Genomic DNA, 24730 nt, shown 5'->3' on the forward strand with positions numbered 1-24730 from the left:
TTGAGAATGACTTTATGCAAATACCTCCCCACCTCCCTGGTCACAGGGGGTTGTCGTAGTAATTCTGGGATATGTCTGATTCATCCCGCTTCTGCTGGGCCTGGACTTGGGCTTGGGCCTGGTTGGGGAGGGGTCTCAGGGCCACGGGGTGCTTTGGCAGGACACCATAGTCTGAGCAGAGAGAGAGAGAGGGAGGGAAGGAGGGAGGGGAAATCTATGCATCAGTGCCAACAGCCAGGATAGATTAATTTTAGGGTGAGAGATTTCACCCCTCTTCTAGACTGAGCCCGCTGTTGGGTAGGGACTGTCTCTATGTGTTGCCAACTTGTGCTTCCCAAGTGCTTAGTACAGTGCTCTGCACACAGTAAGCACTCAATAAATATGACTGATTGATTCACAAGCAGGAAGCATTCCCTGGGCTGGGCCCCAGACTGAGACCCTGAGAGACTTGGAGCCCTTCTTTAACATGGTTTTCTGTAAGTGAACACCTGGAGGTGGGGAGCTGGGGGAGGAAGCACAAGGGGACAGGAGGGTCTGAGGGCTGGGGGGGGGGGAGGGGGGGGGCGTTGGTGCAGTCCAGGCTCCCCAACCCCACTCCCTGGGATGTTCCCCTATTTGCTGAATTTTGCCAGGGTAGGGAGCTCTCATCCCGGCCAAAGGATTGAGAGGAAGAAATGGGAACGTAGGGGTACCAGGTACCATCAATGAGGCCAAACTGTGACTGCGGGAGCTCCAGAGGGGCGGAGAAGTCGTCAGGTACGTAGTAGTGAGGCCTAGAGGGGAAACACAGTGAGACCAGGGCCTAACTCTGGCCAGTGAAAGGGATGGCCCGTCCCCCAACAGAGCAGCCCCCATGACTGTGAACACCCCCGCTAAACTGAAAGCTGCTTGAGGGCAGGGATGGAGTATACCAACTGCACTGTATCGTACTCTCCCAAGCATTTAGTATACTGCCCTGGACACGGTAGGTGCTCAAAAAATGCCACCATCTCTTTGCCTCCCTGTGCTCACTAGCTGCCTGGGCAAGCCACAAGCCAAAGGGGCAGGTGGAGGAGTGGAACCTTAACCGGGTTTAGCAGTCAGGCAAATGGGTTAACGATGGTGCTAGAGAAGCAGCGTGGCTCAGAGGAAAGAGCACAGGCTTTGGAGTCAGAGGTCATGGGTTCAAATCCCAACTCCGCCAATGGTCAGCTGTGTGACTGTGGGCAAGTCACTTCACTTCTCTGTGTCTCAGTTCCCTCATCTGTAAAATGGGGATTAAGACTGTGAGCCCCCCCGTGGGACAACCTGATCACCTTGTAACCTCCCCAGAGCTTAGAACAGTGCTTTGCACATAGCAGGCGCTCAATAAATGCCATTATTATTATTATTATTATTACTCTCCCCGGCCTTGGCGGGGAGCAGAGGGTCAGGTAAGCAGAGGCTACGGAGACCTGTGACCTCACCCCTGGCGTTACCTCCCGGGCTGGGGCAGCGGGCACACGACCACCAGGACCAGTTTCAGGAGCAAGAGGCTCAGCCCCAGCGGGCGGCTTGCGTCTCCCAGCATGACCACCACCATCTGTCCCGACACAGGGGCAGAACGTAGCCCCTCCACACCCCTGCCACCTCACAATGGCCATGACAGTGTTCCGCCAACGGACCCCCAGCTGCCTCACAATGGCAGTCACAGTTCTGCCGCCGGTACCCCCTGCCCTTTTTCAGCTTTCCTCTGGCCAACTCAAATCAGATGTTGGGGAGAGGGGTCAATCCAACCCCATATGGGCAGAAAATCCGTCTCTAACCTGTAGCTCCCGCAACAAGCGCTTAGTACAGTGCTCTGCACACAGTATGAGCTCAATACGATTGAATGAAGCAACACCTCTTGCCCCTGGCCCCCGCCCTGGTTCTCTCACCTGAGCGGAGGAGTCTAGGCTCTTTTGCTCCCACCCCCGACCCCTGGCAACTCCAATCCCTCCACTTCCATCCCTCCTGCGCCCTGCTGGCAACCACACCAGGGCTAGAGCCGGCATCCAAGAGAAGCAGCGAGAAGAGAAGCAGCGGAAAGAGCTCGGGCTTTGGAGTCAGAGGTCATGGGTTCAAATCCCGGCTCCGCCACCTGTCAGCTGTGTGACTTTGGGCAAGTCACTTCACTTCTCTGGGCCTCAGTTCCCTCCTCTGGAAAATGGGGATTAAGTCTGTGAGCCCCACGTGGGACAACTTGATTACCTTGTATCTACCTCAGTGCTTAGAACAGTGCTTTGCACATAGTAAGCGCTTAATAAATGCCATCATTATTATTATTATCCAAGGCAGGAGGGAAGAGGGCACAGGACAAGGCAGGGCCAGGGTTGCCCCGCTCCCTCCCCTTGCCCGCTCGCTGCCCACTACTCCCTCAATTCACCCGCTGTGTCACCACCTCGTGGTCTTTTCCTTTGGGATCCCACGAGCCCTCCCTGATCCTCCTCCCACAATCAAACGGAAAATGGGTCTGGGGTCTTGGGTGTGAAGAAAGGCATTCCCTCTGTTTTGAGGGGACACTACTCCCCCCCCCAGTGACTGCCCCCACCCCCTATATCAGGACACTACCAGGGGGCTCCCCCACCTCCACTGGGAGGCCCCCACCCATTCAGGCACGTGTCCCTTAGAGGGGTGGGGGGCCATGGACAAGAACCTCGAGCCAGGCTGGTCCTTGCTGAGGTGATATCGTCCGCTCACAAAGGAGGAAGAAGTGTGGCCGGTTCCAAATGCTCCTGGAAGGGGCAGACGGGAGAGGAAGAGGTGGGCCCGGGAAGGCAGGCAGGCAGATGGCGGCTGCCCACTCTGCAGGAGGGAAAACATGTTAAGCTCAGAGCGCGGGTGTTGCCGAGGAAGAAAGGAGGAGGTACTCAGGCCCACAGGCCGGGGCGGCAGAAGGGAGAGACCGGCAGGTGACCAGCGGGTGATTGGCAGATGACCACCAGGCAGGTGATGGGCCAGGCCCCAGCTTCCCAGCCACATGGTGGGACGCGCGCCCGATCCCAGCCGCCCGGGCACAGAGGGGCACGCTCACCACGACGACTAACAGGGCAGCTTTATTCCAGGGCAGCGGAGCTGAGGGAGGGTTGGGGTGGGGTCCTCTCCCTCCCACCCCCAGCAGCTCCCTGCTCCCTCTGGCTTCGGTTGGGGGGAGGGGAGGAGGCTCCACCAGTCAGCCCCAGTTGTAGAAATAAATTTTCTGCCAGGCAGGCAAATAATCCATCAGTGGCCCTGAAATGACAGAAGGGAAGGAAGTGGGGCAGATGCCGCGGCCCAAAGCCCCGCCTCCCCCCTCCCTGCCCTCTCCCCGCTGTCCCAGGCTGGGCACCCTCCCCACCCTGCAGGGTAGGGACCATCTCTACACGTTGCCAACTTGTACTTCCCAAGCGCTTAGTACAGTGCTCTGCACACAGTAAACGCTCAATAAATACAATTGAATGAATGAATGAATCATCATCAATCGTATTTATTGAGTGCTTACTGTGTGCACAGCACTGTACTAAGCGCTTGGGAAGTACAAGTTGGCAACATATATGAATGATGCTACAGCCTCAGAGAAGCAGCGTGGCTCGGTGGAAAGAGCCCGGGCTATGGAGTCAGAAGTCATGGGTTCAAATCCCAGCTCCGCCAAGTGTCAGCTGTGTGACTTTGGGCTAGTCACTTCACTTCTCTGGACCTTAGTTACCTCATCTGCAAAATGTGGATTAAGACTGTGAACCCCCGTGGGACAACCTGATCACCTTGTAACTTCCCCAGTGCTTAGAACAGTGCTTTGCACCCAGTAAGCGCTTAATAAATGCCATCATTATTATTATTATTACTTCTCTTCCTTCCGTCCACTGAGCCTCAGGCCCCAAGCCAAGTCACGCCAGCCCCCGCTGCCCTGACCCTGGCAGGGCCCTGGGTGTGAGCCGTCAGCCCCCACGGCCACTCTGGCTCTTCAGAGAGGGGTGCCACAAACCCAGGAAGTAGTAGTGGTGGTGCGGCATGGCATAGTGGATAAAGCTTGGGCCTGGGCATCAGAGGGTCACCAATTCTTTCAGACTGTGAGCCCACTGTTGGGTAGGGACTGTCTCTATATGTTACCAATTTGTACTTCCCAAGTACAGTGCTCTGCACACAGTAAGCGCTCAATAAATACGATTGACGATGATGAATTCTAATCCCGGTTCCCCGACTTGTCTGCTGTGTGGCCTCGGGCCAATCACTTCCCTTCTCTGGGCTTCACTTACCCCATCTATAAAATGGGGATTTAGGCTGTGAACCCCACGTGGGACTGGGACTGTGCCCAACCTGATTTGCTTGTATCCACCCCAGTACAGTGCTTGGCACACAGTAAGTGCTAATGAATACCAAAATTATTATTATTACTATTATTATTATTATTAATAATGATAGCATTTACTAAGCGCTTACTGTGTGCTATTATTCAGCACAGGGCTGGGGCTAACACTGGCACTCTGAGCCAGAGAGGGCTCAGCTTCCTGGCTTCTCCCAACCCAGGGCCAACCCACTGCCCCCTGGCACCCCTCCATTACTTACGAGTGACCAAGCCAACTCCGGGAACGTAATCGGCCAGCAGTCGCAGCAGAAAGAGGATCCTGTCCCTAGACGAGGAGATGGGACACGGACGGGCTGAAGGGCGCCCCGGCTCCGGGGTGAGGGTAATTATCCCTAAGCCATGTGAGCTATGGGGCATAGGCCAGGGCAGGGAGTCTCTCCTTTCTGGGAGCCTCCCAAATCAGCGGGGAGCTCCTTGGGAACAAGACAGACCAGCTGCTGAGGGGAGGCACTTACGTACACATCTTTAAATTATGTATTATAAATTACTTATTCATATTAATGTCTGTCTCTCCCTTTAGACTGTAAATTCGTTATGGGCAGGGAATGAGCTCGCTCCTTTTGCACCGTACTCTTCCGAGCGTTTAGTACCGTGCTCTGCACGTAGTAAGCGCTTGATAAATACCATTGATTGACTGGACGGAGTAGGGGTTAACAAAGGCTTGAAGTCCCTGCGGAAGGCGGGGAAGAGTCAAGTGCTTAGTACGGTGCTCTGCACTCTGTCAGCGCTCGCTAAATATGATTGATTGAGTCGGAGTGGAAGGTTGGTCTTATGCCAGCCTGCTCCGGGGCAGCCAGGGGATGACCTTAGGGCCGCCCAGTTTGGACATCCCCCTCTCCAGACTGGAGCAGCTGCTCAGAGAAGCAGCACGGCCTAGTGGATAGTCGGAAATCCTGGGAGTCGGAAAGACCTGGGTTTGATTCCCAGCTACGCCACTTGTCCGCAAGCCCTCACGTCCTTAGCCGGCTCCCGGTCTCCCACCCCGGAGAGTCTGCTACGAGTCCGGACTCGGTGCTCGCGGACGGAGCCCTCGGACCCGGTCGAAGACCAAGGGCGCCGAGAAGGGACTCCGCAAAGCCCGCAGGAGGAGAGACGGGCAGTGTTGCCCCCTTAATGGGAAAGATCTCTCCCCTCGGTTGTGGGGAGGCCCTGGAACTCTTACTGAGAGAAGCGGTCGTAGAAGGGGGAGCGCAGCAGGTAGTAGAGCAGCAGGATGGTCCGTCGGCGTAGCTCCAACCGCTCCCGCCGGGTCAGCCCCTTGGTGTGGCTCAGAAGGCTCAGGCTGCGCGGGCAGACACGGAAGGAGGTCGGCGCCCAGGTGCCAGGCAGGGACTACCCGAGGCGGGTGGGGACTGACGCCGCCACCTACCTTCCCCGAAGAGGGGAGGGGAGGCACGCAGAATGGAGAGGAAGGGGGTGAGAGCAGGGGGGCTCGATGAACCCCACCGGACCTCGTCGCTTTTCCCCCAGCCCTGGAGCTAGGAGGGCACAGTGGGATGCAGGCCCGAAGGTGATTCCCCTGTGGGCCCAGGGTGACGCTCACCTGGTCAAGTCCAGAGCGCCGGAGAGAAGCCAGGGCTTCCAGGACCGTTGCCCCCAAAGGCCCAAGCTCAGCACTGACGGTGCAGGGGTCAAGGATCCAGACCACAGGAAGTCCTCACCGGGCCCCGGCTCGGCCCTCCCCATCCCGGCTGGTCAGGGCCGCCCCGCTGCCGCCTGGCACCGGGGCCCGGCCCCGTGGGCTCGAGAGGAGGATACGGTGCAGGAGGGGCCGGGCGATAAACACCGACTCGGCGACGGTCTCCCGGTGGCCCAGGGGGGTGGGGCTCGCGTTCAACTCCTCCTCCCGCTGGTGCTGCTGCTGCTGCCGCTGTCCCTCCCGCTGCTGGGGGGCCCCCCAGTGCCGCGAATGCAAGGACGGAGCTGAAACGGACAGTCGGGCTAGTGAGCGGGAGGAAGGTGTGGTGCTGGGAGAGGAGGCCGGCGCCCTGCAGGGGAGAGGGTCGCTCAGAGCCGAGGCCCGCGGCTCCCAGCCCGGTCACGGGGCCACCCACTCCCGTCCCTCTGGGGCTTACTGCTCTGCAGAGATCGCATCACTCGGCTCGACCGCTTCCCCACGTAAGAGCGTTCCTGGCTGCCGGGGCCGCGTTCACCACCTGAGGCAGAAAGGCATCGGGGGGTCCGATTGGGAGCAGTGAGGTCCGGGACCGAGGCCCCTGACAGAGGGCCACCCCTCACCGCGGGACAGGGACCTAGAACTCCCTAATACACCCCCACCTCGTGACAGAGTCGGCATCAGCTGAAGTTTCTCTCGCTGGTGGGCATCTAACTCGTCCAGGATCTGAGCAGAATCGGCATGCTCCTCCGCGGTTGGAACAAACCCATCTGAACAACCACCACCTCTGGTACTCGGGAAGCACCATGCTCCCGAAGAGCTCAAAGGATTTCACTTGTCCTTGAGACTGCCGTGTGAGGCGGGAAAGGGCAGGATCCCTCCCCTTTTACAGAGAGGGAAACTGAGGCACAGAGAGTTAACTGAGAGTCAGTGGTGGAACCGGAATTAGAACTCGGGTCGTCCGACTCGGAAGCCAGCCTTGGGTCAGGACTTCCCAACCTTTATCTTTTCAAAAGTATCCCTTAGGTGGTTCTTGGCTTCCATCTCCTTTTCCAATAGAGCGTGCTGGGGGGCCGGGGGGAGGGGAGGGAGGCAGCAAGAGGATGTCGGCAGACTGGGAACGGCTAAATGACCAGAAAGGAGAACTAAAACAGAAAGAAAGAGCAAACTAAGAGTAACTTCTGTTCTGGTCTAACAGTAACACTAAATTCTTTGAGATAAAAGAGGCCCAACGGGTTTTTAAAGCAAACAAGCAGATTACCCTCGATCTACTGAGAGGCCTGGCTCAAGTCCTACCTGCTGTGCTTCTGAAGTAACACCAGTGTCATGCCACAAGCTGAAGACAATGGCGATGGGAAATGGTCCTTTGGCTGTTCACTTCTCACAACCCAAAGAGCCGGGCAGGGCACGGCTTCTACGTCTTCACATCTCCTCCCAGAGACCTTCCCTGACTTAAGCCCTCATTTCCTCTACCCCCTCTCCCTTCTGCATCACCTACGCACTTGAATCTGTACCCTTCAAGTATAAGATATCCATCCCACCCTCAGCCCCAAAGCACTCACGTACATACATAAAATCTGTTTCAGTGTCTGTCTCTCCTGTAGACTGTAAGCTCCTTGTAGGCAGGGAGCGAATCTACAAACTCTGTCAACATTAATCCGTTGCAGTTATTGAGCACTTACTGTGTGCGGAGCACGGTAATAAGCGCTTGGGAGAGTACAACATAAAAGTAGACACGGTCCCTGCCTACCAGCTTACAGCCTAGAGGACTTACTGTAGTCTCTTAAGCTCCCAGTACAGTGCTCTGCACACAGGAAGCGCTCAATAAATACCACTGAATGACAGACTTTTAGAGTCACTGACCGCAGCCCCGCACTGCAAGAGCTCCACTAGAGCCTTCAGCAGCTGTGCCCGTCTCCGTCCGTGGCTGAAGAAGTCAAAATCCCCAGGGTTATTCAGGCCAATCCATGGTCTCCCGTTCCCTCTGGGAGCCAGGAGAAGAGCTGGTAAGTCCCTCCCTCTGTGCTTCCCTAAACCTCCGCTCTGAAGGCCTGGGTGAAGGGAGAAGTGTTGAAAATAATAATAATAATAATAATAATGATAATGATGGCATTTACTAAGCGCTTACTATGTGCAAAGCACCGTTCTAAGCGTTGGGGAGGTTACAAGGCGATCAGGTTGTCCCATGTGGGTATCACAGTCTTCATCCCCCTTTTACAGATGAGGGAACTGAGGCCCAGAGAAGTTAAGTCACACAGCTGACAATTGGTGGAGCTGGGATTTGAACCCATGACCTCTGACTCCAAAGCCCATGGGGAGGCTACAAGGTGATCAGGTTGTCATATGTGGGTCTCACAGTCTTCATCCCCATTTTACAAATGAGGGAACTGAGGCCCAGAGAAGTTAAGGGATTTGCCCAAAGTCACACAGCTGACAATTGGCGGAGCTGGGATTTGAACCCATGACCTCTGACACCAAAGCCTGTGCTCTTTCCACTGAGCCACGCTGCTTCTCTAGGACCGTAAGCTCATTGTGGGCAGGGAACCGGTCTGTTTATGGTTGCGCTGTACTCTCCCAAGCGCTTAGTTCAGTGCTCTGCATGGAGTAAGTGTTTGATAAACACGATTGAATGAATGAAAGAGACGTATCTGACCTCGGGGGTGCAGCTGCGCCTCCCGATCCAGGGGCACGATCGGGGGTGAGGTCTGGATGCCCGTCTTGTACCAGAGCAGCAGCAGGATCCGCAGAACGGCCCTAGGAGGAGAGACAGTGACCACGATGATGGTGATGGAGACTGCGGGATCCGTTAAGCACTGTACTAAACCCTGGGGTGCAGCCAAGATCATCAGGTTGGACAGAGTTCCTGTCTCACATGGGGTTGCACTCTAAAGGGGAGAGGGAACAGGAACTGAATCCCCATTCTGCGGATGAGGAAACTGAGGTACTGAGCAGTAAAGTGACTTGTCCAAGGCCACACGGCAGGCAAGTGGCAGATCCCAAGCCCGGGCTATTTCCACTAAGACACACTGCTTCTCTAACCGGCATCGAATCCCGGTGGGGAGCCGCGAAGGGTTCTCCGGGTTTAAGGGACCGTCCGGCCCCTGCCCGAGTCGACCCCCTACTGCACCCATCACCCCCGACTGCCCCTCTCCCCACCCACCCGACGTACTTAGCCAACTGGATGAGGACGATGACGAGCCAGCGGCCCGTCTCCCCCCAGACCTTGGCAGCCCCCATCTCCATGAACACTTCCACGCATTCCAGCACGCTCAGCCACGTGAGCAGCTTCTGCTGGGACAGTGACTGCGACAGAAACACACGGAGATCGGCGTCAGAGGCCCGGTTCCCACGGCCACTTGCAGTCTCGCCGAGCTCCTCCCAACCGGGCCCTAAACAACCGAAATTCCGGGGTCCGCCCTGCCTCGTGGAGGTCGACGGCTCGATTCTTTGGCTCTCTTGGAGTGCCGCCCAAGCTCTGATCCCACCCTATTCAGGTGATGGGGGGAAAGCACGTCTTCCAGCCCTACTCCCACCCTCCGCCTCTCAACACTGAGACACGCGCCAGGCCCTCACCACGGGTAGTCTTTGCCGCAGCTCTTTCCGTAGGATCCCATCGTTCAGCAGCACGAGCAGATTGGAGGCCGAGTACACTGGGGTGGGGAGAAATGGCGAAAGCAGCATGTGAGAAGGCTGGTGAGGCCCTCCCGGCTCAGTTTTTGGCTTTCTTTATAAATGGTATTTGTTAAGCGCTTACTATGTGCCAGGCACGGTTCTAAGCGCTGGGGCAGATCCAAGCTAATCAGGTTGGACAAGGTCCACGTCCTACATGGGGCTCAGTCTTCATCCTCATTTTACAGATGAGTTAACTGAGGCACAGGGAAGTTAAGAGACTTGCCTACGGTCCCACAGCAGACAAGTGGCAGGGCTGAGATGAGAACCCAGGCCCTCCTGACTCTCAAGCCCGTAGGCCTTCTCCCCAGAGGTTCCCACTAAGTCCATCCCCCTGCAGGGAGCACGCTGCCCACGGACTCTGTGGATGTGAACCTGTCCCTCCGCCCACCTCCTCCCTCCAGGATGGTTTCCCGGACCCAAAGGGCTAGGCCCTCCAGACCGAGAAGGGGAGTTCTTGGTTCCCCTTCTGTCCCCTCCAGGCCCAAGAGGCCTCCCAGCCCCTACGTACCCAGCTCCGACAGCTCGTGGGAATCGGCGAAACGACCTGAGAAAAGGGTCAAAGAGCGGAGGTGAGAAGGGAAACCGCCTCCCCCGCCAACCGCCCTCCACGGGCCACAAATGAGCAAGGAGGGCTCCAGGCCTTCCTCGCCTAAGGCAAAGAGCCCCTGATGTCAAGGGGCGGCTGGGGTTGGGTTAGGAGGCTCGGTGTAGGGGATGTCGTGGCCCATTCTTTCAATCGAATTTACTGAGCGCAAACTCATGTAGACTCTACGCAAACACGTAGAGACCAGTGCGTCGAAAATAGTAAGCGATTAATAAATGCCATCATTTATTAAGACTTTTAGACTGTGAGCCCACTGTTGGGTAGGGACTGTCTCTATATGTTGCCAATTTGTGCTTCCCAAGCGCTTAGTACAGTGCTCTGCACATAGTAAGCGCTCAATATACGATTAATTGATTGATTGATTAAGCCAAATCCAACGGCTCCTACTCTAACCTAATCCTCCACGACCTCTCAGCTGCCTTCAACACTGTGGACCACCCCCTTCTCCTCAACACCTATCCAACCTTGGCTTCACAGACTCCGTCCTCTCCTGGTTCTCCTCCTATCTCTCCGGCCGTTCATTCTCAGTCTCCTTTGCGGGCTCCCCCTCCCATCCCCTTACTGTAGGGGTTCCTCAAGGGTCAGTTCTTGGTCCTCTTTTGTTCCCTATCTACACTCACTCCCTTGGTGACCTCATTCGCCCCCACAGCTTCAACTCTCATCTCTACGCTGATGACACCCACATCTACATCTCCACCCCTGCTCTCTCTCCCTCCCTTCAGGCTCAGGTCTCCTCCTGCCTCCAGGACACGTCTGCCCGCCATCCAAAACTCAATATGGCACACAGTAAGCCCTTAACAAACGCTATCATTTTTATTATTATTACTTATTACCCCTCCTCCCCCTCACCTTACCTCCTTCCCTTCCCCACAGCACCTGTATATATGTTTGTACAAATTTATTACTCTATTTACTTTACTTGTACATATCTATTCTATTTATTTCATTGTGTTAATATGTTTGGTTTTGTTCTCTGTCTCCCCCTTTTAGACTGTGAGCCCGTCTCTATATGTTGCCAACTTGGACTTCCCAACCGCTCAGTACAGTGCTCTACACGCAGTAAGCACTCAATAAATATAATTGATTATTATTACCCCTCCTCCCCCTCGCCTTACCTCCTTCCCTTCCCCACAGCACCTGTATACATGTCTGTACATATTTATTATTCCATTTATTTTACTTGTACATATCTATTCTATTTATTTTATTATTGCACTTGTACATATCTATTTGATTTTGTTAATATGTTTGGTTTTGTTGTCTGTCTCCCCCTTCTAGACTGTGAGCCCACTGTTGGGTAGGGGCCGTCTCTAGATGTTGCCAACTTGGACTTCCCAAGCGCTTAGTACAGTGCTCTGCACATAGTAAGCACTCAATACGATTATTATTACCCCTCCTTCCCCTCCCCACAGCACCTGTATATATGTTTGTACCTATTTATTACTCCATTTACTTTACTTGTACATATCTATTCTATTTATTTTATTATTTTACTTGCACATATCTATTTTATTTTGTTAATATGTTTGTTTGGTTTTGTCCTCTGTCTCCCCCTTCTAGACTGTGAGCCCGCTGTTGGGTAGGAACCGTCTCTATATGTTGCCAACCTGGACTTCCCAAGTGCTTAGTACAGTGCTCTGCACATAGTAAGCACTCAATACAATTGATTATTATTACCCCTCCTTCCCCTCCCCACAGCACATGTATATATGTTTGTACATATTTATTACTCCATTTACTTTACTTGTACATATCTATTCTATTTATTTTATTATTTTACTTGTACATATCTATTTATTTTACTTTGTTAATATGTTTGGTTTTGTTCTCTGTCTCCCCCTTCTAGACGGTGAGCCCGCTGTTGGGTAGGAACCGTCTCTATATGTTGCCAACTTGGACTTCCCAAGAGCTTAGTACAGTGCTCTGCACACAGTAAGCGCTCAATATGATTGATTATTATTACCCCTCCTCCCCCTCACCCTACCTCCTTCCCTTCCCCACAGCACCTGTATATATGTTTGTACATATTTATTACTCCATTTATCTTACTTGTACATACCTATTCTATTGATTTATTTTACTTATACATATCCATTTATTTTATTTTCTTAATATGTTTTGTTGTCTGTCTCCCCCTTCTAGACCGTGAGCCCGCTGTTGGGTAGGGGCCGTCTCTAGATGTTGCCAACTTGGACTTCCCAAGCACTTAGTACGGTGCTCTGCACACAGTAAGCGCTCAATATGATTGACTGATTGATTGATTACCGGCCAGCAGGTAGCCGTCTCTATATAATAATAATAATAATGTTGGCATTTGTTAAGCGCTTACTATGTGCAAAGTCCTGTTCTAAGCGCTTGGGGGGGGGGATACAAAGTGATCAGGTTGTCCCACGTGGGGCTCACGGTCTTGATCCCCGTTTTACAGATGAGGTCGCTGAGGCCCAGAGAAGTGAAGTGACTTGCCCAAGGTCACCCAGCAGACACGTGGCGGAGCCGGGATTCGAACCCCTGACCTCTGACTCCAAAGCCCGGGCTCTTTCCACTGAGCCACGCTGCTTCTCTAGACTCCTTCCTCTCCCCCTCGCCCCCCTCTCCATCCCCCCCATCTTACCTCCTTCCCTTCCCCACAGCACCTGCATATATGTTTGTACAGATTTATTACTTTATTTATTTTCCTCGTACATATCTATTCTATTTATTTTATTTTGTTAGTATGTTTGGTTTTGTCCTCTGTCTCCCCCTTTTAGACTGTGAGCCCACTGTTGGGTAGGGACTGTCTCTAGATGAGCTCTCTTCCTCCCTTCAAGGCCCTGCTGAGAGCTCACCTCCTCCAGGAGGCCTTCCCAGACTGAGCCCCTTCTTTCCTCTCCCCCTCGCCCCCCTCTCCATCCCCCCCATCTTACCTCCTTCCCTTCCCCACAGCACCTGTATATATGTATATATGGTTGTACATATTTATTACTCTATTTATTTATTTATTTATTTTACTTGTACATTTCTATCCTACTTATTTTATTTTGTTGGTATGTTTGGTTCTGTTCTCTGTCTCCCCCTTTTAGACTGTGAGCCCACTGTTGGGTAGGGACTGTCTCTATGTGATGCCAATTTGTACTTCCCAAGCGCTTAGTACAGTGCTCTGCACATAGTAAGCGCTCAATAAATACGATTGATTGATTGATTGATTGATAGATGTTGCCAATTTGTCCTTCCCAAGCGCTTAGTCCAGTGCTCTGCACACAGTAAGCGCTCAATACGATTGATGATGATGATGTTGCCAACTTGGGCTTCCCAAGCGCTCAGTCCAGTGCTCTGCACACGGTAAGCGCTCAATAAATACGACTGATTGATTGATTGATTAGCGGCCAGCAGGTAGCCGTCTCTATATGGTACCAACTTGGACTTCCCAAGCGCTTAGTCCAGTGCTCTGCACACGGTAAGCGCTCAATAAATACGATTGATGATGATGATGTTGCCAACTTGGGCTTCCCAAGCGCTCAGTCCAGTGCTCTGCACACGGTAAGCGCTCGATCAATACGATCGATTATTGATTGATTGATTGATTGATGGCTTACCGGCCAGCAGGTAGCTGAGCCCCCTGACGGCGGTCTCCAGCTGTGCCGTGGCGGCGGGGTGACGGGTCACATAGTCCTGGTAACGGAGGCTCAGCAGCCGCAGCTTCTCCATCCCCCTCGACCACCGCGTCTCGCCTCCTCCCTCCTACTTCCTGCTTCCGTGCCCGCACTTCCGCCCTTCTCCTCCCGCACTTCCGCCCTTCCCCTCCCGCCCTTCCGCCCTCCCTGACCGAGGCGGCGGCTCCGATTGGCCCCCCCGGGTCCCGCCCCCCCGGCCTCCCGCCGTCCCATTGGCTGCCCCGCCGCGCCTGCGCGGCGCCCTGGAGCCCCGCCCCTGGCCGCGGCCGGGGTAATGGATTTCCGAACCCGGCTCCTTCCCGGAGGAAGGCGCGGCGAGTCGAGGGCCGAGGGGGTCGAACCCAAGGCGTGATTTAAAGGGCCAGGCGCCCCGTCGAGGGGCGTCCCCAATCGGGTATGGCCCTGCATTTGCAAGTCGTTTTTTCCCTCTTCATTCATTCATTCAGTCGTATTTATTGAGCGCTTACTGTGTGCAGAGCACTGTACAGTGCTCTGCACACAGTAAGCGCTCAATAAATTCCATTATTATCATTACCACCCCTACTACTTTTTTTATAATGGCATTTATTAAGCTTAATAAATTTCCATTATTATTATTACCACCCCTACTACTTTTTTTATAATGGCAGTTATTAAGCTTAATAAATGCCATTATTAAGCTTAATAAATTCCATTATTATTATTACCACCCCTACTACTTTTTTTTAAATAATGGCATTTATATAGCTTAATAAATTCCATTATTATTATTACCACCACTACCACTTTTTTTTATAATGGCATTTATTAAGCTTAATAAATTCCAGTATTATTATTACGACCCCAACTACTTTTTTTAATAATGGCATTTATTAAGCTTAATAAAATCCATTCTTATTATTACCACCCCTACCACTTTTTTTTAATAATGGCACTTATATAGCTTAATAAATTCCATTATTATTATTACCACCCCTGCTACTTTTTTAATAATGGCATTTTTTAAGCTTAATAAATTCCATTATTATTATTACCACCCCTACTACTTTTTTTATAATGGCATTTATTAAGCTTAATAAATTCCATTCTTATTGTTACCACCCCTACCACTTTTTTTTTTAATAATGGCATTTATATAGCTTAATAAATTCCATTATTATTATTACCACCCCTACTACTTTTTTTTAATAATGGCATTTATTAAGCTTAGTAAATTCCATTATTATTATTACCACCCCTACTACTTTTTTTAATAATGGCATTTATTGAGCTTAATAAATTCCATTATTATTATTACCACCCCTACTACTTTTTTTTAAATAATGGCATTTATATAGCTTAATAAATTCCATTATTATTATTACCACCACTACCACTTTTTTTTATAATGGCATTTATTAAGCTTAATAAATTCCATTATTATTATTACCACCCCAACTACTTTTTTTAATAATGGCATATATTAAGCTTAATTAATTCCATTATTATTATTACTACCACTTTTTAAAATAATGGCATTTATTAAGCTTAATAAATTCCATTATTATTACCACCCCTACTACTGTTTTTTAATAATGGCATTTATATAGCTTAATAAATTCCATTATTATGATTACCACCACTACCACTTTTTTTTATAATGGCATTTATTAAGCTTAATAAATTCCATTATTATTATTACCACCACTACCGCTTTTTTAAATAATGTCATTTATTAAGCTTAATAAATTCCCTTATTATTATTACCACCCCTACTACTTTTTTAATAATGTCATTTATTAAGCTTAATAAATAATAATAATTATTATTATTATTGTTACCACCACTACCGCTTTTTTTAATAATGTCATTTATTAAGCTTAATAAATTCCATTATTATTATTACCACCACTACCGCTTTTTTTAATAATGGCATTTATTAAGATTAACAAATTCCATTATTATTATTACTACCACTACTACATTTTTTATAATGGCATTTATTAAGCTTAATAAATTCCATTATTATTATTACCACCACTACTCCTTTTTTTATAATGGCATTTATTAAGCGCTTATTATGTGCAAAGCACTGTTCTAAGCGCTGGGGAAGTTACAAGGTGATCAGGTTGTCCCACGGGGGGCTCACAGTCTTCGTCCCTATTTTATAGGTGAGGTAACTGAGGCCCAGAGAAGTGAAGTGACTTACCCAAAGTCACACAGCTGACCTTCTAGACTGTGAGCCCACTGTTGGGTAGGGACTGTCTCTATATAATAATAATAATAATAATAATGGCATTTATTAAGCGCTTACTATGTGCAAATCAATCAATCAATCAATCAATCGTATTTATTGAGCGCTTACTATGTGCAGAGCACTGTACTAAGCGCTTGGGAAGTACAAATTGGCATCACATAGAGACAGTCCCTACCCGATAGTGGGCTGAAGTGACTTGCCCAAAGTCACACAGCTGACAATTGGCGGAGCCGGGATTTGAACCCCTGACCTCTGACTCCAAAGCCAATACTCTCTCCACTGAGCCATGCTGCTTCTCTATATGTTGCCAACTTGTACTTCCCAAGCGCTTAGTACAGTGCTCTGCACCCAGTAAGCGCTCAATAAATACGATTGAATGAATGAATTGGCAGAGCTGGGATTTGAACCCATGACCTCTGATTCCAAAGCCCGTGCTCTTTCCACTGAGCCCCGCTACTACTACCACAACTTTTATAATGGCATTTATTGAGCGCTGACTATGTGCAAAGCACTGTTCTAAGCGCTGGGAAAGTTACAAGGTGATCAGGTTGTCCCACGGGGGGCTCACAGTCTTCAACCCTATTTTACAGATGAGGGAACTGAGGCCCAGAGAAGTGAAGTGACTTACCCAAAGTCACACAGCTGACAATTGGCGGAGCCAGGATTTGAACCCATGACCTCTGACTCCAAAGCCTGGGCTCTTTCCACTGAGCCACGCTGCTTCTCCAATACTACTACTACTAATGACATTTATTAAGCACTTACTATGTGTTGAGCACTGTACTACTACTACTATGACAAATAATAATGATGACATTTATTAATAATAATTATTATAATAATGGTGGAATTTATTAAGCACTTATGCGCAAAACACTGTGCAGAGCACTGTACTACTATTACTACTACAAATAATAATGATGACATTTATTAATGATAATAATTATAATAATGATGGAATTTATTAAGCACTTACTATGTGCAAAGCACTGGAAAGTACAATTCAGCAACAGATAGAGACAGTCCCTACCCAACAATGGGCTCACAGTCTTTCCACTCCTCCAGTCCTTCCTCCAGAAGAAGGCATAATAATAATAATAATAATAATAATAATAATAATAATAATAATAATAATGGTATTTGTTAAATGTTTCCTATGTGCCAGGCACTGTACTAAGCACTGGGGTGGATGCAAACATATCGGGTTGGACATAGTCACTGTCCCACGTGGGGCTCACAATCTCCATCCCCATTTTACAGATGAGGAAACCGCGGCCCAAATAATAATAATAATGTTGGTATTCTTAAGCGCTTATTATAATAATGATGGCATTTATTAAGCGCTTACTATGTGCAAAGCACTGTTCTAAGCACTGGGGAGGTTACAAGGTGATCAGGTTGTCCCACGGGGGGCTCACAGTTTCAATCCCCATTTTCACAGATGAGGGAACTGAGGCCCAGAGAAGTGAAGTGACTTGCCCAAAGTCACACAGCTGACAAGTGGTAGAGCTGGGATTTGAACCCATGACCTTTGACTCCAAAGCCCGGGCTCTTTCCACAGAGCCTGCTTCTCTTGGCTTATTATGTGCCAAGCACTGTTTAAAGCATCGGGAGGATACAAGGTAATCAAGATTGTCCCACGGGGGGCTCACAGTCTTCATCCCCATTTTACAGATGAGGGAACTGAGGCCCGGAGAAGTGAAGTGACTTGACCAAAGTCACACAGCTGACAAGTGGCGGAGCGGGATTTGAACCCATGACCTCTGACTCCAAAGCCCGGGCTCTTTCCACTGAGCCACGCTGCACTCTTGTTTGGGGTCGGGGGTACAGGTCAGGGGCTCGGCTATGTGGAAACGCGCGCCACTCCCCTTTACTCGGGGAAGGCTTCCTGGAGGAGGAGGGCTGAACAAGATGGGGAGAGTTGCAGATTGAGAAAGAGGACAGGTTGCAATTTGGGGAGCCCTGGGCGTTGTGAATGAACGGGAGAGACCATTCCCGGTACTGGAATTAAGTGAGCAACCTGGAAGTTGGGAAGAAGGGGAGGTGAGTTTAGGGGGAATGCTTGGGTCTTGATGCTGAGGACCATTAGGTTTAAGTTTCTTCTAGACTGTTGGGTAGGGACCGTCTCTATATGTTGCCAACTTGGACTTCCCAAGCGCTTAGTCCAGTGCTCTGCACACGGTAAGCGCTCAATAAATACGATTGATTGATTATAATAATAATAATAATAATGACAGCATTTGTTAAGCGCTTACTATGTGCCAAGCACTGTTCTAAGTGCTGGGGGGGGGGGGATACAAGGTGATGAGGTTGTCCCACGGGGGGCTCCCAGTCTTCATCCCCATTTGACAGATGAGGGAACTGGGGCTCAGAGAAGTGAAGTGACTTGCCCAAGGTCACACGGCTGACATGTGGTGGAGCCGGGATTCGAACCCATGACCTTTGACTCCAAAGCTCGGGCTCTTTCCATTGAGCCACGCTGCTTCCCAATGATTAGGTTAGGTTTTAGAGAAGCAGTGCGGCGCAGTGGAAAAGAGCCCGGGCTTTGGAGTCAGAGGCCATGGGTTCAACTCCCAGCTCTGCCAATTGTCAGCTGTGTGACTTTGGGCAAGTCACTTAACTTCTCTGGGCCTCAGTTACCTCATCTGGAAAATGGGGATGAAGACTGTGAGGCCCACAACCTGATCACCTTGTATCCTCCCCTGTGCTTAGAACAGCGCTTTGCACGTAGTAAGTGCTTAATAAATGCCATCAATATTATTTAAGTGTGCCATAGATATTATCGATCAATTTATTAGAGCATGGCATTTGGGGGAAGGTTGGAGGGAGGAGAGAGCCTGGCAGCTGGGAGGCCGGTGAGGAGCAGGATGGAGCTGCCTGCCGGGGAAGGAGGTGACCAGGCAGGAGTTGATTATGGGGTTGGAAAGACAGTGTAGGGAGGGGGTCCTTATGGTTGTGGCAACAGGTTCCATACTGTACCTCATTCTCGCCTGTCCCGCCATCGACCCCCGGCCCACGTCATCCCCCGGGCCCGGAATGCCCTCCCTCTGCCCATCCGCCAAGCTGGCTCTCTTCCTCCCTTCAAGGCCCTGCTGAGAGCTCACCTACTACAGGAGGCCTTCCCAGGCTGAGCCCCTTCCTTCCTCTCCCCCTCGTCCCCCTCTCCATCCCCCCAATCTTACCTCCTTCCCTTCCCCACAGCACCTGTATATATGTATATATGTTTGTACATATTTATTACTCTATTTATTTATTTATTTTATTTGTACATATCTATTCTATTTATTTTATTTTGTTAGTATGTTTGGTTTTGTTCTCTGTCTCCCCCTTTTAGACTGTGAGCCCACTGTTGGGTAGGGACTGTCTCTATATGTTGCCAATTTGTGCTTCCCAAGCGCTTAGTACAGTGCTCTGCACATAGTAAGCACTCAATAAATACGATTGATGATGATGATGTACCTCATTCTCGCCTGTCCTGCCATCGACCCCCGGCCCACATCCTCCCCCGGGCCCGGAATGCCCTCCCTCTGCCCCTCTGCCAAGCTAGCTCTCTTCCTCCCTTCAAGGCCCTGCTGAGAGCTCACCTCCTCCAGGAGGCCTTCCCAGACTGAGCCCCTTCCTTCCTCTCCCCCTCGTCCCCCTCTCCATCCCCCCATCTTACCTCCTTCCCTTCCCCACAGCACCTGTATATACATTTGTACATATTTATTACTCTATTTATTTTACTTGTACATATCTATTCTATTTATTTTATTTTGTTAGTATGTTTGGTTTTGTTCTCTGTCTCCCCCTTTTAGACTGTGAGCCCACTGTTGGGTAGGGACTGTCTCTATATGTTGCCAATTTGTACTTCCCAAGCGCTTAGTACAGTGCTCTGCACATAGTAAGCGCTCAATGATACTGGGAGTGAGAAAGAAGGAGGCGGCAATTCTACGAGCCACCAGCTCTTTTATATTGCACCCTCCCGAGGGCTTAGTAAAGTGCTCTGCACCCAGTGTGGGCTCAATAAATACGATTGATTGATTGACTGATGTTCAAGGTTTCTCTGTGACTGTGGAAACCCAACCTGGGGTCAGGTCACCAGCAAGTGAGAAGAGTCAGAGGTCATGGATTGAAACCCCAGCTCCGCCACTTAGTAATAATAATAATGGCATTTATTTAGCGCTTACTATGTGCAAAGCACTGTTCTAAGCGCTTCTCAGCGGTGTGACCTTGGACAAGTCACTTCGCTTCTCTGTGCAAAATGGGGATGAAGACTGTGAGCCCCCCCCATGAGACAACCTGATCTTCTTGTAACCTCCCCAGCGCTTAGAACAGTGCTTGGCACATAGTAAGCGCTTAATAAATGCCATTATGAGAAGCAGCGTGGCTCAGTGGAAAGAGCACGGGCTTTGAAGTCAGAGGTCATGGGTTCAAATCCCAGCTCCGCCAATTGTCAGCTGTGTGACTTTGGGCAAGTCACTTAACTTCTCTGTGCCTCAGTTACCTAATCTGTAAAATGGGGATGAAGACTGTGAGCCCCCCGTGGGACAACCTGATCACCTTGTAACCTCCCCAGCACTTAGAACAGTGCTTGGCACATAGTAAGCGATTAATAAATGCCATTAGAAAAAAAAGAAGAAGAAGCAGCAGCATCCTGGGAGTCAGAAGGACCTGGGTTCTAGTTCCGGCTCTGCCACTTGTCTGCTGAGTGACCTTGGGCGAGTCACTGACTTCTCTGGGCCTCAGCTATCTCATCTGTAAAGCGGGGATGAAGGCTGTGAGCCCCATGCGGGACATGGACTGTGTCCAACCTGATTATCTTGTATCTACCCCAGCACTTAGTTCAGTGCCTGGCACGCAGTAAGCACTTAAATATCATTTTTTCAAAAAAGTGTGGTGATGGGACAGTCAGGTATAGGTGTCCTACATATAGACAGTGAGAAATGGGGGGTCATGAGGCCAGAGAGGAGAGGTAAGTATGGCCACCCTGATGGGAGCAGAGATCACCCAGGGATCACCCAGGAAACGGGCAGTTTGGGTGTTGGACAGAGCCCTGAAAAGAGTAATAAGTAACTGTAGACGGGACAAAACTTATTTAAGGCATTTCTCCTGGACCTGCTGCATCAGCCTCCTCTCTGACCTCCCTCCCTCCCTCCCGTCTCTCCCCACTCCAGTCTTTACTCACTCTGCTGCCCATTTCATTCTTGTAAAAAAGCGTTCAAGACTACACTTAGAGAAGCAGCGTGGCTCAGAGGAAAGAGCCCGGGCTTTAGAGTCAGTGGTCAATCAATCAATCAATCAATTGTATTTATTGAGCGCTTACTGTGTGCAGAGCACTGTACTAAGTGCTTGGGAAGTACAAGTTGGCAACACATAGAGACGGTCCCTACCCAACGGTGGGCTCACAGTCTAGAAGGGGGAGACAGAGAACAAAACAAAACATATTAACAAAATAAAATAAATAGAATAGATATGTACAAGTAAAATAAATAAATACAGTAATAAATACATACAAACATATATACAGGTGCTGTGGGAAGGGAAGGAGGTAAGGTTGGGGGGATGGAAAGGTGATCAGGGTGTCCCACGTGGGGCTCACAGTCTTAATCCCCATTTTACAGATGAGGTAACTGAGGAACAGAGAAGTGAAGTGACTTGCCCAAAGTCACACAGCTGACAAGTGGTGGAGCTGGGATTTGAACCCATGACCTCTGATTCCAAAGCCCGGGCTCCTTCCACTGAGCCATGCTGCTAGCTGGGTTTAGAACGAGGAGCTCCCGGAGGAGGCCATGAAAACGCCACCCCCACACCTTTTCCTCGGCCACAACTCTACCACCTCTTCCCCGATCCCTCTCTGGCAGCCCATCTCCCTGGGCACGCGGGTTTGAAAAAGGAGCGATGACCTGGGTCCGGGCAACCAGTCCCGGCTCCGCCAATTGTCAGCTGTGTGACTTTGGGCAAGTCACTTCACTTCTCTGGGCCTCAGTTACCTCATCTGTAAAATAGGGATTAAGACTGTGAGTCCCCCGTGGGACATCCTGATCACCTTGTAACCTCAGGGCTTAGAACAGTGCTTTGCACATAGTAAGCGTGTAACAAATGCCATCATTATTATTATTATTAGAACAGTGGTTTGCACGTAGTAAGCGCTTAATAAAAGCCATCATTATTATTATTACATCTCTCCGGTCCTCAAGAATCTCCAGGGGTTGCCCATCCACCTTCACATCAAATAGAAACTCCTTATCACTGCCTTTAAAGTTCTCAATCAGCTCACCCCCTTCTACCTTACCTTGGTCATCTCCTACTACAGGCCAGATTGCCCATTTTGCTCTTCCGATGCCAGCCTACTCCCTATATCTCTATTTATCTCGCTGCCGACGTTTTGTCCATGCCCTTCCTCTGGCCCGGAACTCCCTCCCCCTTCAAATTCGACAGACCACCAGTCTCCCTCATCTTCAAAGCTTTATTAAAAAAATAAAATCACATCTCCTCCAAAAGGCCTTCCCCAACTAAGCCCTCGTTTCCCTTACCCCCTCTCCCTTCTGCGTCACCAAATGAACTTGGATCCGAACCCTTTAAGCACTTGATGTTCATTCATTCATTCAATCGTATTTATTGAGCGCTGTGTACAGAGCACTGTACTAAGCGCTTGGGAAGTACGTGCTTTGCACATAGTAAGCGCTTAATAAATGCCATCATTATTATTATTACAAGTTGGCAACATATAGAGACGGTCCCTACCCAACAACAGGCTCACAGTCTAGAAGGGGGAGACAGACAACAAAACAAACCATGTGGACAGGTGTCAAATCGTCAGAACATCACCTGGACCCCAACCCCCTCTGCACTTACATGCATGTCCGTGATTTGTTTTAATGCCTGCCTTCCCCTCTAGACTGTAAGCTCCAGGTGGGCAGGGAACCTGTCTACCAACTCGGTTATTATTGTACTCTCCCAAGTGCTTAGTACAGCGCCCTGTACACAGTTAAGCACTCAGTAAATTCCATTGATTGATTGATGGATTAGGAGGGACACCTGAGAAGTAGCCAGCTTTGCCATGAGCTCCCTCCCACTTCCAGAGTCTGATCCCCATCCAATTCAGAGGAATCCTCACCCCTGCCCTGGATTCTATTGCTTCCCCAGGCCCCGAATGAAAATCTCCAGGCTTCTTTGCAATCCAAGAAGAACATTTGCGATTGCAGTCTGGGTCCCTGCTTAGGAGAGAGAAAGGGCTCTAAGGCTCTGGCCTATCCACCAGGGCCTACTGCGTTTTGCATCTCTTGGGGAAGCAGCGTGGCTCAGTGGAAAGAGCCCGGGATTTGTAGTCAGAGGTCATCGGTTCAAATCCCAGCTCCGCCACGTGTCAGCTGTGTGACTTTGGGCAAGTCACTTAACTTCTCGGTGCCTGTTACCTCATCTGGAAAATGGGGATTAAAATTGTGTGAGCCCCCCGTGGGACAACCTGATCACCTTGTAACCTCCCCAGCGCTTAGAACAGTGCTTTGCAAATAGTAAGCGCTTAATAAATGCCATTATTATTATTATTATTATTTCTTGTCCTGAGAAGGGTCCTGCAAGACCTCCCCCCGCCCCCCACTCTAGTTTCCAGCGCATCCCCTGAAGCCACAGTCTCCAACACAAGCATCCCAAGTGCTTGGCTCCGCCTACACAAAATGATGTCCCAGAGACTGTTCCAAGTTGAGAGAGGAAGGCAAAAGCAATTCCAAAGTATCCCCACCCCCTGGGACATTTCCAACAAAGTTAGCAACAGGAGCCCCCTGCCTCCAGCTCCCCTCTCTGATTCCCCAGGGGAGATAAGGCCCTAGAGACAAAGAGGGCTCTGTGTCCCAGCCTCTTGGCCCTGGGCACCCCTCCTTACTTGGCACCTACCTACAGCTGGCTTATAGCTGAGAGTGGACTGTTGGGAGCAACAAGGCAGGTCACTCCTCTCTGGGCCTCTCTTCTCGTTGTGATCGGTGGAGGTGGGCTTGACCTGTAAAGTTTAAGGTCAGTGGGGAGGAGGACAGGGTCCCGCTTCCACTTCCTGGTCCCTCCTCCGCTCCCCTCATGTCAGAGAGCTGGCTGGAGTCCCCCTCCCCACCCCTGACCACCACCTCCTCAGCGCTGCGGGCCCAGGTTTGGTTAGACCCGGTTCGAGGCTCTTGCCAAAGTCAACGGATCCTGGGAATCCAACGTCAAAGAGGCACCTGCGCCAGCAGCAGCATGACTCAGTGGAAAGAGCACGGGCTTGGGAGTCAGAGGTCATGGGTTCTAATCCCGCTCCACCACATGTCTGCTCTGTGACCTTGAGCAAGTTACTTAACTTCTCTGAACCTCAGTTACCTCACCTGTAAAATGGGGAGCCCCACATGGGACAACCTGATCATCTTGTATCCCCCCAGCGCTTAGAATAGTGCTTTGTGCATAGTAAGCTTGGCTGCTTGGAGACTGAGGGGCCAACAGTCACCTCTGGATTCCCTATCGTTTACCACCTGTCCGTGCTGGGACTGCCCCTTCCTCATTCCCAGGGTGGCACGGGGAAGAGGCAACCACTGGTCTCCCCACATCCCAGATGGGTAAACTGAGGTGGGGGGCAGGGGAAGTGACCAGCCCCAGGTCACATCAGGCAGAACCCAGGCACCTCACCTCC

General features: G+C 50.5%; 2 protein-coding genes across 2 annotated transcripts; both read right to left on the minus strand.

The window, feature by feature from the left end:
• C22H11orf94 (chromosome 22 C11orf94 homolog) lies at positions 1–1576 on the minus strand. The gene is made up of 3 exons (XM_038765157.1): positions 1458–1576; positions 700–773; positions 1–171 (listed from the first exon to the last, which is right to left on the minus strand). The coding sequence occupies exons 1-3, from the start codon at positions 1559–1561 to the stop codon at positions 41–43; spliced, it is 309 nt and encodes a 102-aa protein (XP_038621085.1). The 5' UTR covers positions 1562–1576; the 3' UTR covers positions 1–40.
• A 1458-nt stretch (positions 1577–3034) lies between these two features.
• On the minus strand, positions 3035–13931 carry PEX16 (peroxisomal biogenesis factor 16). Its single transcript, XM_038764544.1, has 11 exons — positions 13803–13931; positions 10135–10170; positions 9528–9604; positions 9124–9257; positions 8608–8708; positions 6415–6495; positions 6098–6262; positions 5883–5955; positions 5502–5621; positions 4540–4604; positions 3035–3228 (listed from the first exon to the last, which is right to left on the minus strand). The coding sequence occupies exons 1-11, from the start codon at positions 13912–13914 to the stop codon at positions 3170–3172; spliced, it is 1023 nt and encodes a 340-aa protein (XP_038620472.1). The 5' UTR covers positions 13915–13931; the 3' UTR covers positions 3035–3169.
• Between the last annotated feature and the right edge of the window lie 10799 nt (positions 13932–24730).

Source organism: Tachyglossus aculeatus, chromosome 22, assembly GCF_015852505.1.
Source record: "Tachyglossus aculeatus isolate mTacAcu1 chromosome 22, mTacAcu1.pri, whole genome shotgun sequence".
Classification (NCBI taxonomy): Eukaryota; Metazoa; Chordata; class Mammalia; order Monotremata; family Tachyglossidae; genus Tachyglossus; species Tachyglossus aculeatus.